Raw genomic sequence first — 16,264 nt, forward strand, 5'->3', positions numbered from 1 at the left:
AGCCCCAGAAGAGATTCTCTTTTCTCTCTACCGATGGGAATAATACCTACCTCAAAAGTGTGATCATCAGTGAAGCTCTCTGTGAGAAAGCACCCAATAGTGTCTGGCACAGGCTGCATGCTCAGCAACTGCTGACTAAATTGGATTGAGAACTGCTCTGCTAATATGCCAGGGTTCTTTTCGGAACTGCTTTGAGTTGAGAGCTGATTCCCAAGAGAGTTTGGGCATGGAAGGGAACTGTATTGCTTCTTCATTCAATAAATGCTATGTACTACACTGAGGGCAAACAGTAAATGAAGATCAACTCTCATGGAGCTTATATCCAGAGAGGGGAGACAACACAGATCTCTCTCTCTCTCTCTCACACACACACACACACACACACACACACACACACACACACACACCACACACGCACCCAAAGTAATGTCAGATTATGCAACTGGGGACAAGTTTAGTCTTTTGGAGGAACACAGTGTATCCTGGTGGTTGAAAGTGTGGGCTCAGAGCCAGACATCAATTTTTACTCTTCTTGGCTGTGTGACCTTGGGCAAATTCATAAACCTCTCTGAGTCCCTTTCCTCACACATAAAATAGGAATAAAATATATAAATAAACTTTGGGATTTGAGGGGATTTAAAAAGAATTCACACAAAGCACTCAGCACCGTGCCAGATAAGGGCTCGGGCGTCAAGGGATCTTCAGCTGTCTAAAAAAGACACTCTAGTGCAGGAGTGGCTCATGGAAAACATAGGGGCTTCCTTGGCAGCCACTCTGAGATCAGGGACCAGCCCCCAGCACCAGAGGAAACAATATAATTACTCTGTGTCCAAGGAAGGCCGAGAAACATGTATGAAGGAAACACACTCTGAAGTCTTTATTCTTGACCCTGCAGACCATACTGTCAGGTCCCTCAGGTTCCTTCCATTCTCAAGATCCAACATGTTGCATTGATCTTATTTACAGACAGAAACCCACATTCATTAAAAACTGGGGGTTGAGGCTGGAGCCTGCCTGTTGGTCAGCTGGGCCTTGGGAGCTCCACAGTCAGCCAGAGTTTGGCCTGGGCTTGGCTGTGCTTAGGACACGGGACATAAACACAGGAATGGAGCTGCCATTTCCACAGGGAGGGCTGAGGGCTGAGGGCCAAGTCTGCCTTTTTTACAGATGTGCTGCCTTCCTGGCTGCCCTCTCCAATGGTGCCTGCCCCACCCTCTACATTCTTTCAGCTAGAAAGAAGGCAGGAAGGGAAGAGAGCAATTATCTTTCTCTCCAGCTGCTCTTTTTGGATGCTTCTAGCCAAATGGGAGGGGACCAACGGCCGCCCCTCCAGCAGGTGGAGTGGAGCAGCCACAACCCCCTGCCTCCCAGTGCGGGCAGCTCGGGGACTTGGGGACTTGGTGGCAATCTGGTTTTAACAGCCAGAATGCACCCCATGCTGAGTCTGTGCTCCCACTTGGTCACTGAGGCTCAAGGCCAACTCCACTAGTCAAGACTGAGGTTGCAGGCCAGAAATTACCCCAGAGCCCTTTTCGACTAGGGTTCTTGGTTGGCACCAGTGTAAACACAAATGTTAGCCCCTGGTTTCCAGAGAGCCTCTGACTACTTTTGGCCAAATCCTGAGTTTGCTCCTCACACTTTTCCCCACATCGCCAAATCATATTTGGAATACTCCTTGAAGAAAAGGAGAATGCTTTCTGCTGAATTCTAGCTTGACAGCCAGACCATTTTTAAGAACAGAGCAGCTGCTGTTCTTTCTCCAGACTAAGGCACAACGAAGCACTGTAGTCAACAGAATTGGCCGTGAAGCATCTTTTGTTGTTGTTTTACTCTGAGTCCTAAGATCACTGCCTGAATGTGTCAGCGACTGACTCCTTAGGATGGAGAGAGGGAGAGAGAGAACGAGAGAGTGAGAGGAGATGGGGATGGGGTGATGGAAACGATGCTGACCCCCAGGCTGGACTTCTTGGGGAATGGGCTGGTTGAAATTTTTCCCTGAGACATCTGATGCTTTCACAGTAAGAAGGGCAGCTGAGGTCTTGCTTGTGTCTCCAAAGGGGACATGGCAAAAGCAACATGGAATTTGACATTAGTTGCATCTCTGCTGGCTCTGGGTAGAGAAGCATGCCGACGCTCTCTCTGGCCTCTAGGACCCGCTGCCCCTTCTTTTTAGGCCGAGATACAGCAGTTTGAACTCAGGATGAGAAGTGGTGCTAAGGATTTCCTGACAACCAATATCTCAGGGAGGTTCTTGGATTCTGCTACATTCAACAGGTCAAATTCTATGTTTTTCCCAACAATGTATGCAGCCAGGGACGGCACCGAGTGGGAAGGAAGGTCCAGGGGACCCGCTGGCACCAATGTAAAGTAGGCTATTTGGTCACTGAGGCTCTGTTTCTAGGAAGTTCTGGCACCACCACTCACTGGGTAGGGATATTTCTCCTGGAAACAGTGATGAGGTATAAACGAAAATCTCAAGGGAAGGGAGCCCATTGGTAACAGTGCTGAAAATGAAAATAACCGGATGATTCTGAAATTGAAAACTCAGACTGTTCCATAGGCTCGCCCTCTCACTCCGTACTCTTTAAGAACGGATTATAAATACTTTGGGCTTTTCTTCTGGCGATGGGGTGCTGGAGCGTTCCATATTGTTCACCAGGTCGTTCTTGTCTTCCAGTCTGATGACAGTGGGCTCCGGGTTGGGAGGTGGGGGTGGGTTTTTGTGCATGCGGGGCAAGCTGGCCCCGCTGATGTCCAGGTCTTTGAAAGCATGAAGCATGAAGACACCCAGGATGATGGTGACAAAGCCAGCGAGCGTGCCCACAATGTCCACTCCCGACATGCTGTGCCACTCCTTGAAGAGAATGATGGAGGAGGTCACCACCACTGTGGTGAAGGTCACGTAGTAGATGGGGAACACCAGGGAGGCGTTGAAGATGTCCAGGGCCCTGTTGAGGAAGTTGACCTGCGTGCTGAGTGACAGTGCCAGGATGAGGGACAGGACGTAGGGGAGGGGGTGCCGCACCACCGGCATCCCCTGGAAGAAGTTCCTAATGGTGATGCCCAGCCCCTTGACGGCCGTCACGGAGAAGGCCCCGATGACGGAGCAGATGATGATGTAAATAAGGATATTCCTTTGCCCATAACGAGGGGCGAGGACGAAGATGAGGATGAGGCAGAACACCAGCAGCAGCACAGCGAACACGATGTACCCTTCGGGAGGGAGGGAGGGAGGCAGGTGACCTGAGCTGCAGAGGATGTGCTTAGCATCTAGAGCCCCACGCCCAGGACAAGAGAGTGTAGCCTTAAGAGCCCGGGCTCTAGAGGCAGAGAAATACAGGCTCCAGACCCAGCTGCACAACTTTTTAATAATTTGGGCAAATTATTAAACCCCCAAGACCTCATTTGCCTTATCTGTTAAGGAGGACTAATAACAGGATCCTACTTAAGGGCTGTTTTGTGGGATGAAATAAGATGATGCAAAGTAAGCACTTAAAATAGAGCCTGATACATAACAAACACTTAATGAGTGGCAGCAATCTATATCAGGCCAGGAAGTCTTTAAGCTAGCCTTGCAAACAAGTACCAGCCCACCAATAATTCTTTCTATAGCTTTTCTTCTCCCCAAGATGACAGCTCCCAAGATGGGGAGAAATCAGTCAGACTAACCCCATGGGCCATCCTGCTCAGGGAATGCTTGGAGCCTACCTGTGTCTTTCATCTTGGATGCCATCTCAACGACTGTAGTCACCTTTTCTTCCTCGGGGGCATGTATCACCATCACTGTGCTGCCAGTCACACAGATCACACAGCCCAGCTTTCCAAGCAAATTCAGACTCTCTCCCAGGAAATAAGAGGAGAGGATGGCACTGCAGGTGGAAATGGGAGAAAGTGCTTCGTTTTTCTTGAAGAAAGCTGGGAGCTGAGCAAGCACTAACGGAAAACAACAGGTCAGGATGCACTATTCTCTCATGTGGAAGCTTTTCCAGACTGCCCCCAACCCAAAACAAAAACACAAAAAACAAAAACAACAAAAACATATGGAAAAAAAAAAAACTCATTTGTGGGAGGGATAAAATACAGTGTACCCTGGAGGAATAGACATGAATGTGGATTTCTTTTCTTTTACAAACTGGAAGTATCCCAAAACAGAAGAGTTGGAAGGGCCCTTCATGGCACTCTTGTTTAACTTCCTATAGATCCTCTCCTAGCATTGTTGACAGGTGGCTTTCAGCCTTGGCTTGTACACCTCTGGTGGCAGGAAGCTCACCCCTTCACAAGGAAAATGAATCCATTGCAGGTTATCTCTAATTATTGACCAAAAATTATACTTCCTGGTAATTTCTACTTATTGTCCCATTTCTGTTCCTTGTGTCAGATAGAACAAGTCTATTCCTTCTTTCATTTTTATATGTCACTATAAGCAACATCCACCACAATGAGAATTATAGGCACTATGTGTTGAGCATACACAGTACGTTAGGCATTTATTATCTCACTAACATTTCACAACTCTCTAGCGAAGTAAAAAATACTATCCTCATTGTATAATGAGAAAACTAAGTCCCAGAGAAGTTAAAAGGACTGAGGAGGTTGTTTTAACTTGGTAAGTAGTACAACCAGGATTTGAACACAATTTGTGTCTAATTATCAAGGCTGTGGTTTTTCCTCTACACCTCACTGAAGAGAGTTCTTCTGACGTCCCTGAGTTTTCTCTTTTCTGGGCAAAATGACTCCAGTTCCTTGCAATTCCTTGGTGACATGATTTTCATTCTCCTCACATCCTCTGGATGAGCCAGCAGAGGGGAGGGAGGAAGGGAGGGGACACTGGGCAATCCAGGTGGGATAACTGGGGCCTGCTTCTGTTTCTTCACAAAGCTGGCATTGGAACAAGGCAAAGGTCTGGAGGCTGACCTGGGAGCCTGGTAACCTCACAGTCCAGGTCAAAGGTGTCAGGAGAAGGTGACTGATGTCTAAGCTCTCTTGTCTGTCTCCTGTCTCCTCAAAAACCAAAAACCTTGACCCATGATGCTCCGTTCAGTGGGTCTGGTGGCATCAGCATATGCAGGGGTCACACACCAGAGGATTCCACGCCTCTCCCAACTTCCTTGGGGTGGGAGTTTTTAAACTAATCAGAAATGTGACGGTGGTAGTGCAGCTTCTTGAAATCACCTATGCTAACTGTGCCATGTGAGTCATGGATCTGTTTTTCTTTTTTTTTTTTCGACTCTGTAAAGGTTGCAAAATGGTCATCAAGACGGTAAAACAAAATAGAGGAAGTTATGGATATTGGTTGTGGTTGACTGGGATGCACCAAGTTTCCAAGTTTAGGCTGACAGTCAGCATCTGCTTCGAAATGGAGATTCAGGACCCCCACAGAGGAACTGGCTCTGTGTTTGTAGCTAGGGGCGGGGGGGTGCACAGGGTGCAGGGGATGGAGGCGGTGCGGAGAACACATATTTAGGATCAGTTACTTTTGAAACTATCAAACATTTGCATGCTTGAGAGGCAGCACGGCATGGTGGTTAAGCACATGACACCGGAATTAGACTTCCTGGATGGGAATCCCGGCTTGACCACTGGGAATCTGGGTGACCTTGGCCCAGTTACTTTACCTCTCTCAGCCTCAGCCTCCCCCTCTCCCCACCCTATTTTCTGATAATAAGTGGTGTGAGGATTAAATGAGCTAATTCATGGAATACATTCAGAACATTTAGCACACAGTAAGCCTTCAATATACATTATCTGTGGTTACTCTTCAGGGTCAGTGCTGTACCATGCATTTCCTGTGCATTATCCATGTTAATCCTCTAAACAACACCCCCAGGTAGGCATCATTAGCATCCCAATTTTGCAGATGGGGAATGTGTGGCCTAGAGTGATTAAGTGACTTGTCCATGGTGACATACCTATTAAGTAGTAGAACTAGGATTAGAACTCAGATAGTGTTAATTTAGGGCTCATGCTCTTAGTTGGATGCTTCTATTGGGGTACTGAAATACTGACACAAGACGCTCAGTCTGGTGGCAGTGGAAGCCCTTCTAACTGGTGTGGGTTTGGCTTGTCCTGACCCTCTGTTTCCCAGCCAGTTGAGGGGCTGCTGGGGCAACTGGCAGCCAACAACCCAAGCGTCCAAGGAGCTGCCTCGTTCTGGGTGCTGGGGTGCAGGTACCTGACTTCCAAGTCAGGCATGTGACCCCACTTGGAATTTCCAGGCCTCAGAAAACAGAAAACAGGAAGGATCCAGAGACAGCTAGAGAGGTGATGACAACCTTATGAGGACGCTCAGCGCTCCCAGAGGCGTGACGACTGTTGCAGGAGCAAATGCGTAGGCCCCAAAGTTGGCAATTTCTCCAGCAGCCACTAGAGAAATAAGGGAGAAAAGAAGCTCAGATGCATCCATTTCCAGCCCAGAGGAACCTGGGCAGAGGCTGCTTCATTGAGCGTTCAGCCACTTGTAGAATCCCAGGCCAACTTTCCTGAAAATACTGATTCTTATCTTTCCTTAGAGCATCTGGTCAGGCCTGGACTATCCTGACCTAATCTTTCCATTTTAAATAAGGGGAAACTAAGGCCCAGAGCCCAAGGTCACATGACATGTTGGAGGGTGGAGGCCCTTCTTGTTTTTCAAGACACTTGGCTTCTAGTCTGAGCACATTTAAGTGTGTCCCAGGGACTGCCGTTGCTTTGGTCTCTATCTTTACGGTAAGTTCTAGAAACCATTAATTATCAAATAAACACCTCATTTTTTGGTGCTCCAGGTACCAACTGGTCCATGGACTCCTATTTTCCAAGGGATCTAGTTGATAGCTCAACAGACCGGTGATTAATAAAGGCCTGACATTCCCAAAGGGCCTAACTTCTCCCCATCTGAGTTTCCAGTTTGCAAACCCCTGCAATACCCCTTCTGCCTCTCTGGTGGTAGAGAACGACGTGGGTCTCCCCTTTCAAGGGAGGTGTATGCAATAGGTCTGGCTAAGACTGGGATCAAAACCTAATATAAGGGGGATTATAAATGGAAAGCTGGATAAGTTTCCAACTAAAATAATTAGGATTTGGTAGCTAGAGAAAGTAGGTGGAAACTAGGGAAAATGTGTGAGTTCAAGTTTGGGCAAACTTTAGATGACAGACCAGCCATCTTCAATGATGGCCAACAAGTCACCTGTGGAATAGGGAAGTTGGCTTAGGAATTCAGACTCTACCATATTACTTAGAAGCCCAAGAGACTCTAACAAGGCAGTGATATTATCTCCCTGTATTTCAAGGGAAGTTGGGAAAGTATGCCTTTATCAGCAGCTTTGTACAAACCTCTCTAGGTATAGATGCTTCATTGGGTTGAGAAAGTGATCTGAGATAAGGGTAAGATGTTCTACCTGCAAAAATTGTCAAGATTTTCCCCTTGGAATCTGGGCCTCAGATTCACACTCAGCACATTAGAGATAGAAATGTCCCTTCTACCCCTCCTGTTATCTCCAGCCCTGCTATCAACAGGTCATGGTCATTAGTAGCAAAGAACTCACTTACTGGTGAGAAATCCAGCCCACCACATGGCATCCTTCAGGTAGCCGTAACCTCCGTCCACTGCAGGAGGGAATGGACACAGCATTAGAACACGGCCACACTTTCTCAGGTGCCTTTCCTAACCCTACCTTTACTCTCTGACTGCTGATGTGTCTTGGAGCTTGGTTCCAGGCCCTTTCCTGAGTGAGCTCATTCATTCCCAAGATTTTAAATACCATTTATTTGCTGTTGCCCCTATTTCACATCTGTAGCCTAGACAATTCTTCTGAGTCCAGATGTGTATATCCAACTGCCTACTTGACATCTCCTCTTCCGTCTCTAACAGGCATATCTCAGACTCCATCCTAAAAGGAAGTCTTGATTTAAATACTCCCTACCCATCCCCAAATAAATGGCACCTCCACATAACCTAGTTTCTTAAGCCAGAAACCAGGGAATTACCCTTGGCTCCTCCCCCATCCAGTCCATCCTGTTGATTCTGTCTCTAAAATATGTCTCACATGTGTCCACTTCTTTGCCATCACTGTACCCCAAGGCACCATCTCTTCTGGCCTGAGTTGGGACAACAGTCTCCTGAGTGAGTCCTCTGCTTCCATTCTCGTCCCTTTATAGTCCATTCCTCTCATAACAGCCAGTGGTCTTTTAAAAATGTAAATCAGATGTGTCACTCTTCAGCTTTTAGCTGGCTGATGGCTTTCAGCTGATCTTTGGATAAAGACCAGAATCCTTGACAAAGCCTTTCGTACTCGTGACCCAGCTAACCTCTCCACAGTCATCTCGTGCCACTCCTCCTTGCTACAGTCCAGTTGCTCAGGCTTTCTCTGACTTCTTTAAAGATGGTTAGCTCTTGCCTGCTTCAAGGCCTTTGCACATGCTTTTGCCTGTGTCCAGAATAATCTTTCTACATTTTTTACCTAAATCCTACACTCACTACAGGCATCTGTTTGAATATTGCTTTCCCTACGATGCCTTCACTGACTCTCTCATCTCTATTATTTCCCTTGGGATTCTCTTTCATACACCCAGCTCTTCCCCTTCACGGCAATTTTTCATTTACAATTTGAGTTGATCTGTTTATTTTCTGGCATTTCCCCCACTAAAATGGAAACTCCACAAAGCCAGGCATTGTGTCTATTTTGTTTACATGATGGGCTCAGGGCTTGGCACATAGTCAATACCCAACAAATATTAATGATGATGACAACAATGATGACGATGGATGGGTTTAGACCGTTCTATTGAAAACCCAGAAATTGTATGTTGGTTTTTGTGAATGCCCATTTTGGTGAGGAGAAGGTGTTTAGCTTTCATCATATTTCTAAAGGGATCAGAATATCCCATAAAAAAGAATTCTGAGAGCATTTTACTCTAAAGGTCAAAATCTCAGGAGATACTGCAATAGCAGAATAAGGGAAAAAACTGGTTCTAGGGAAAGTAGCTTTCTGGATGGTGACTAATACTTCTTTTAAGTCCCCTGTTAGGGGGTGTCTTCCCATGCCCTCCCCTGAACGCAAGCAGGCATTTCCCTGGCACTGTGGGAAGTCTCTGGCCTTTTGTACCCTTGACCAGAAGTGAAGGGTCGAATCAGTGACCACAGTGTTTCTGACTGCATCCCCATACCTCACAGCCCTGCATCCTGGAGCTTACCTGGGCTCCAGACCTGGGTTTCCAACTGCATTCTGGGCCCTCCCACTTAGATAATCATTATACTGATAGTAGTACTAACTCTGTGCCAAGCAGCTTTCTAAATATGTTACATATCTTCACAACAACCCTTGAGGCTGGTACTAGTCTTATTTTATAGATGAGGAAAGTGAGGCAGCCAAAGAACACTTTCCTTGCCCAGGATCACATCTCTAGGAATTGGGGAGCCAGAACTGGACCCCAGCAGTTGCTCCCAAGCCTGACATGCCATAAACACATTAAATTGAATATGCCCAAACTTTATCTCAGCATCTTCCCACAAACCTGTTCCTCCTTCTGCATTCTTCATCACAAAAAAAACCAGCATCACCTTCTACCCAGTTGCTCAAGTCAGAAATCTGAGTCATCCTTGGATGACATGGAGCCAGTCAACACCAAACCCAGTTGATTCTACTTTGAAGTCATCTCTTGAATCACCACTTGTCTCCATTCCCATTGCCACTTCCCAGCCCCAACTTCTGTCCTCTTCTTAATTGATCTTGTCACCCAATCCCTTCTTCATCCAACAACCAGTGATTTTTTTTCAAATCATGAATCTGACTATGCCACTCCCTTGCCTAAAACCTTTCAGTCATTTACAACTGCACTCAAACTCTGTAGCACACTTTACAAGACCCTTCATGATCTGGTTCCTAACTCATCTCTCAACCCTTGTTCTCCAGCCATCATGAAAAATACTTTCAGTTTCTTGAATCACTCATGTTATCTCACTTCTGAGCCTTTGCACATGCTGTTCCTTCTGCTGGAATACTATGTCTTCCTCCCTTCTCTTTCACCTTGCTATTGCTTCAACATTTAGGTCCCAGCTTAGAGATCGCCTCTTAGAGGAAACCTCCCCTAACCACACAAGACTGGCCTTTACTTGCCCCTCTGGATGTTCCTGTAGCATGCACACTTTCCCCATCGTAGCATTTAATACCATAGAACAAGTGCCTATTTACTCTTCTGTCTCTCCCACTCGACTCAGCGCTCCCCCAGGGCACTGCCTCCCACTTCTCCATGGCACCTGGCACACAACAGGCACACGATAAATGCTGATGGAATGAATGAATCCTTTTATACATGATTCCTTTGCTCAAGAATTGTTTCATGGATGCATATCTTATTTTCCAAACAAGCAAGTCCCTTGTGGACAGAGACTCAATAATACTTTTGTAGCCCATAGGGGAGCTCAATTTGTTACTAAATGAGTACACACTTGTGTCTGACACTATTCTGGGAGGAGGTTTTTATATCTCCGTTTCGCAAAGAAGTTGTGACCTGCCATTGGTGACAGAGCTGGTAAGAAGGAAAACCAGGACTAGACATCAGTTTCTGATTCTTGGTCCTGTGACTTCTGCCTAACTTCACTCCAATTAGCAATGCAGGAAAGTTCTCACGAATTATTGGATAGGTTGAAAAACTCCTCATTAAGGGAAGTCTCCTGTTGGTACAGCTTCCCCATGGGGTTGACAATGAGCCTTTTGGATCCCTCTGAGGCCTGGTTCTCAAACTGCTGCCCTGGCCCCTGTGCTGGGAAGCTGGTGAGGGCTCAGTTCCCTGTGTCCCCATCTCCACCTGCCCTCAGGAGCCTACCAGCCCGAGTGGCCCCCGTGGCCACCAGTCGCAAGAGGCCTTTCTTCTTGAGGATAACGCTGCTGCCGATGAGGAAGCAGGACAAGAAGGCCAAGCCCAGGCCGATGTAGAAGCCATAGTACTTCCTGACCCTTTCCTGCCAGCTGATGAAGGTGGCATTGCCGGGCGCCTCGGAACTGAGGTCTCCGACGATCTGGCACAGGACTGGTTGGGAGGAGCAGTAGATGCTGATCAGGGAGCCTGGATGGGAAGACCACGATGAGAGAGTTATGCAGGGAACATGTGCGTGCTTTAAAAATACTGGGTGAGACCCTCGTGCATTGCTGGTGGGAAAGGAAAATGGTGCAGCTGCTGTGGAAGACAGTTTGATGATTTCTCAAAAAGTTAAGCAGAATTACCATATGACCCAGCAATTTCACTTCTATATACCCAAAAGAATTGAAAATGGGGACTCAAACTGATATTTGCACACTGATGTTCAGAGCAGCATTATTCACAGTAGCCCAAAGGTGGAAGCAATCGGTGTCTATCCACAGGCGAATGAATAAAATCAGATGTGGTATATCCATACAATGGCATGTTATTAAGCCATAAAAAGGAATGAAGTTCTGATACATGCCAGCTACCACACGGATGAGCCTTGAAGACATTATGTAAAGTGAAATAAGCCAGACACAAAAGGACAAATATTGCATGATCCCACTTATCTGAAATATCTAGAACAGGCAAATTCATAGAGACAGAAAGTAGATTAGAGGTACCAGGGTCTGGGGTGAGGGGGAAATGGGAAGTTATTGCTTAATGAATGGTAACGGAGTTTCTGTTTTGGATGATGAAAAAGTTTTGGAAATAGATAATGATGATGGTGACACAACATTGTAAACGTAATTAACGCCACTGATTTGTACACCTAAAAATGGTTAAAATAGCATATTTTATGTTCTATATATTTACCACAACAAAATTTTTTTAAATGTTGGAATTGTTCACTATTTCAGACCCCATGCTTCAGCTACTACAGGGCTCCATCCACAACAGGGGCCCCAATCTAAAAATAATAGATAACATTCACTGAGTGCTTGCTACGTGCTACAGGCATTACTTGCATGACCTCATCAAATTTTTCAACCGCCTGTCGGGTAAGGACACTCTTTAATCCCCATGTAGAAATGGAGGAGTTGAGAGGTCAGGTACTTTGCTTAAGGACACACAGAACCCCATTGCATAACCACTAGGCATACTGAGGCCACTGCCACCCCTACCCCAGCCTGTCAGGTGCCCCTGAGCGCCAGGCATCCCTGAATCTGACCTTCCCACTCCACGAGACTCCCTTCCTCAGCCTCTGGGTACGTGGGCCTCCAGAAGCCAATCACCACTCCCAGGGGTTCTCTCTGTCCCAGAGGCCTCTTAATTTGCTTATCCCTAAGTGCCAGCCACAATGGAAAATTCCTTAAAGGTAAGCTGAGGGAGTGAGGAGAGATAGGCCACAACCCTTTCTGGGCCTGAAGAGTGGCCTGAACTGACCACTCCCCAGGCCCTGCTTCTAAGACCCCCGTTGTTGTGGTCAATGGCTGGGGCCTCCTCCACGCCTTGGAGGGGCTGGGGTCCCTGTCAGCTCCTGCAGACTCTGCCTTTAGTTTGCTTTCTAAGTCCTTGGTCCCCGAGAGGCTGACCCCAGAGCTATCCTACCCTTGCTTGCCTTTCTGGCACAAACACCAAGGGTTTATCTCCAGCAGCAAGGACAAACCGGGCAAGTGGGGCAGACCATCAATCAAAAGAAAATTGTTCAAGTTCAGTGAAACACTCAAAAGAAGAGCCACTAATCCTCTGGTGCTACTAATCCTATGGTCCTATGTTCCGGGGCCTTCCATTAGACTTCCTTACCATCACTTTATGAAATTGGTACATTTATCATTTCAAGTTTTTTAGTTGAAGAAACTGAGGTCCTGATAAGTTCAGTCACCTGCCTGAGGCTACATTGGTAGTAAGTAATTTGACCCAAGTCCACTCCAAACCCCATAAAGCAGGTGGCTTGGGAGTGTGGGGCTTCATCTGGTCTTCCCAAAAGTTATTTTAAAATATGAACTTGTTACCGACATTTAAAAATCAGAAGATTGCACAAGAAAATTCATATTTGGGGCTACTCTTGAAAATCAGAAGATCTGCTTACCTTAATGGGTGTTCCTGCCCACAAGGCAACAGTTGGCTACAGCTGAGCAGCAGGGGCTCCCTGAGACAGGACATGCTCTTTGCAATTCCCCAGAGTCCTTACCCAGCTCCCTTCAGTTAGGTTTGTTGTGTGGTTGACCTCTGTAAGCCTTTGACTCAGTGACCTCTGGTAAAAGGTCTTTGTGAAGCTGTGGGCCACAAAGGCTCAGGCTCCTATGCCAAGGATGTAAGTCTGGACCATAACTTCTGGGATCAAACTAGAACTCCAGGCCAGCACTACAAGGGTGCCAGAGTCCAGGGTTAGGCAGTGCTGGCTCTAGTGCAATGGAGCACAGAGGGGCCTCTTGGTGGAACAGAGTAAAGGCAACCTTTTTCCCATGGCACAGAACCATAGAACAACAGAGCTGTAGGAGCCCTTGGAAAGCAGCCAGTCTAACCCTTTGGCTTTCAGCTGGTGAAACCAGGTCCCTGAGCCACAAAATCCCTAGCAGAAGAGCTGGGTCTGGAGCCCAGCAGACGACATCCACGTGTCTTCTGCCGTGGGAGATCCCTCTTCCCCCACCTGTGTCAAAATCAAGGGAAGATGAGACAGTAAGAAGTCATTTCAGTTCCTAACTAGACTTGTTCTGTGCTGCCCTCTCCTGTCCCTCCAGCTGGGTCCTCCACCTTGGGGGAGTTCCCTGAGCTCTGGAAATGAGCCTGAGCCTAGGGGCGTATGGGCCAAGGAAGGTGACTCTGAAAAGGAAGGCCAAGCCCGTTCCCATGCTCTTCCCCTGCCCTCCTGCAGGGGGAGCAAAAGGGCACAATGTGCACCTGCTGTCTCTTCCAGGCCTTCAGCACACAAGGGGCTCAGCATCTCCACTGAGTCAAGTTCTCCGATACGGGTAAAAAGAAAAAGATTGAGGGCCAATGGCCAAAGGAAACCTAATTCTGTGTGTGTGTGTGGGGGGGGGGAGGGGGGCTCATTTGAAAATTGGGTGTTGGACCAGATAATTCTTGCCTTCTCTTCCAGCACAGATAGGCTAGGACTGGGAAGCACATTTTGCTCCAGGGAAAGGTGAGGCTGGAAATGGTCTGCCTTGTTCAGCAGGAAACCAAGCCCAGACAACACCCACAGCCAGCCTTGAAAGCTTCACTAAAGAAGGGAAGAAATTAAAGAAACAGGGATATCAAATAGGCTGCAGTTCCAAGGCAAGGAAGGAAAATGGCGATACACAAAGAAAGGAGTCGAGCATGGCAGTAAGGGGTCCAGGTTTTAGAATCCAAGAGCACTGGTTTTATATTCCGTTTCCCCCACTGTATTAACTTGAGCCCATACCTGACCTTTCAGGGCCTCAGTTTCCATATCTCTAGAACGAGGATAGTAAAGTAAAAATACCTACCTACTTTCTGGAGTTGTTTTAAAGGGTTTAGTCCCCACTACCAGGTTCATGGTAAGAACTCAATGTGAAGCCAAGAGTCTCCCCTTATCTTTCCTGAGCTTTCTTCTTTCCCTTCCTTTTCTAAAAGGTGTGTGTGGGTTTGGGGTGGTGAGTCCCTGCACCTCTCTCCCCTCTGCCTTCAGCGGACCCAGCAATGGCTCAGGATGCAGTCAGATCTAGGCGGATACTAAACATACACAAAAACAAAGCAAACAAGCAAAAAGCCCTCCCACCAATTATGCCAACTTTCCACCTCCCCTAACTCGCCGCCCCCATCCCCCACGCCGCGCCTCTTCTTTCTTCTTTTTCCTTCTTTAGGTACCCCTGTTACTGGAGATGGAGGTGAAGTTCTCAGCCAGACCTCTGCTCCTCCCCAAGACAGGCCTGAGAACTGAGTGGGAGACGACTCGTTCTGGAACCTCCTCCTCCCCAGTTTGGGCCCCCCACCCCGGCAGCAGAAAGTGAGAAGCGAAGGAGCGGCGGAGGGGAAGGCGCGAAGCCAGAGGCGCGCGCGGCGCTGCGGGAATCCTCAGCCTGCCCCCGGGAACCCGCCGCGACCTGCACGCACCGTTCTCGCAGCTGGCGTTGCTGGCCGGCAGCTCCATGGGGCCCTGGGCACACCGACGCCCCGGGCTCCCGGGCTCCGGAGCAGGTGCCCGCGACTTGTCCCTGGCGTTGCGGGCTCGCGACAAGCCGCCAGGGTCCGGACCCAGGGGTGGGGAGAATGACGCGCCCCAGAGGGGGAAGGTCCCCGGGGAGGAGTCTCCCAGTGTCTTGGGCAACTCCGGGGTTGGGAGCCCGGCGCTAGGGCTGCCAGCAGAGGGGCGCACCCCGGCCCCGGGCACCGTGGCTTTCGAGCTTCTCCGCAGAGGGGCCATCGCCCCGCGCCCGAGGCGGGGGTGCCGGGGGAGCGCAGGGGGCGGGTTCCTGGGCACCGACCCCGCCCCTCCAGACACCGGGACCGTCTCCCATTGCTAACCCGGGTGAGGGTGGATGGGCCCCAGGGTGACGGGAGAGGGGGGGCAACTTCCCAGCCGAGGTGGAATTGGGAAACGGGTTGGAGGGATACTGCTGTCAGTTGGCATTCTGTCGGGACAGAAGGATATGGACACCTGGGGCCCTCCCTTCCTCCCTTCCTTCCTTCCTTCCCTTTTTCATTCATTCTTTCACTCAATATAGGTATACATTTGATTTGTGCTAGGTAATAGTAGGGTAGCAGTCACAGAGTAGGTGCCCAATAATTGCACAATCCATATATATTAAGTGAATGGATGATAGGAGCTTGGTAAATTGAATGAAATAACTGATATGATTGGAGACCAAGATAAGCCAGACTTACACCCTGTGTGGCAAGAATCTTAAGTATCAATGGACAAAACAAAATGGAATCAACTATGTAGAGGCTGGTGTTTTCCAAATCACCATTTAAAAAACCAGATAGAGAGATAGATAAACTGCATGTTTTATTTTGTAAAACTTTTATTTCAGTTATATTATATGTATGTGTGTGTGTATTTGGTTATGATGGAAGGTGTATTTCTTACTGTGGACAATAGTAAAAAAAAAAAGGTTTGAAAAACATGGACATAGACCATAGAAAACATTTGTATAGTGTTTTCTATAGGCCAGGCACAGTTCTAAGGGCTGAAAAAGTACAGATCATTTATCTCCATGACAAGTTTATGAGGTATGAAATTTTTTGTAAAACAATTTGATTGAGATATATTCACACACCATACAATCCATCCAAAGGATATAATCAGTCATTCACAGTATCATCACATATTTGTATATTCACCACCAAGATCATTTTTAAAACATTTGCATTACTCCAGAAAAAAGAAATGAAAAATGAAGACCCCAAAACATCCCAC

At 47.6% G+C, this 16,264-nt stretch overlaps 1 protein-coding gene across 1 annotated transcript; it reads right to left on the bottom strand.

The window, feature by feature from the left end:
* Positions 1 to 720: 720 nt before the first annotated feature.
* NIPAL4 (NIPA like domain containing 4) lies at positions 721 to 15,243 on the bottom strand. The gene is made up of 6 exons (XM_037799516.1): positions 14,959 to 15,243; positions 10,801 to 11,040; positions 7,525 to 7,581; positions 6,273 to 6,363; positions 3,709 to 3,869; positions 721 to 3,213 (listed from the first exon to the last, which is right to left on the bottom strand). Exons 1-6 carry the CDS (start codon positions 14,993 to 14,995, stop codon positions 2,585 to 2,587), a joined length of 1,215 nt encoding a protein of 404 aa, XP_037655444.1. The 5' UTR covers positions 14,996 to 15,243; the 3' UTR covers positions 721 to 2,584.
* Positions 15,244 to 16,264: the final 1,021 nt, after the last annotated feature.

The sequence above is a fragment of the Choloepus didactylus genome, chromosome 11 (assembly GCF_015220235.1).
Source record: "Choloepus didactylus isolate mChoDid1 chromosome 11, mChoDid1.pri, whole genome shotgun sequence".
NCBI lineage: Eukaryota > Metazoa > Chordata > Mammalia > Pilosa > Megalonychidae > Choloepus > Choloepus didactylus.

Excerpts from the sequence above, each read along its gene's own strand:
- NIPAL4 (XM_037799516.1), bottom strand. The coding sequence starts at position 14,995 with ATGGAGCTGCCGGCCAGCAACGCCAGCTGCGAGAACG. Across the intron at positions 11,041-14,958 it reads CAACGCCAGCTGCGAGAACG|GCTCCCTGATCAGCATCTAC; the intron begins GTGCGTGCAGGT and ends CTTCCCATCCAG. Across the intron at positions 3,214-3,708 it reads ATCCAAGATGAAAGACACAG|GGTACATCGTGTTCGCTGTG; the intron begins GTAGGCTCCAAG and ends TCCCTCCCGAAG.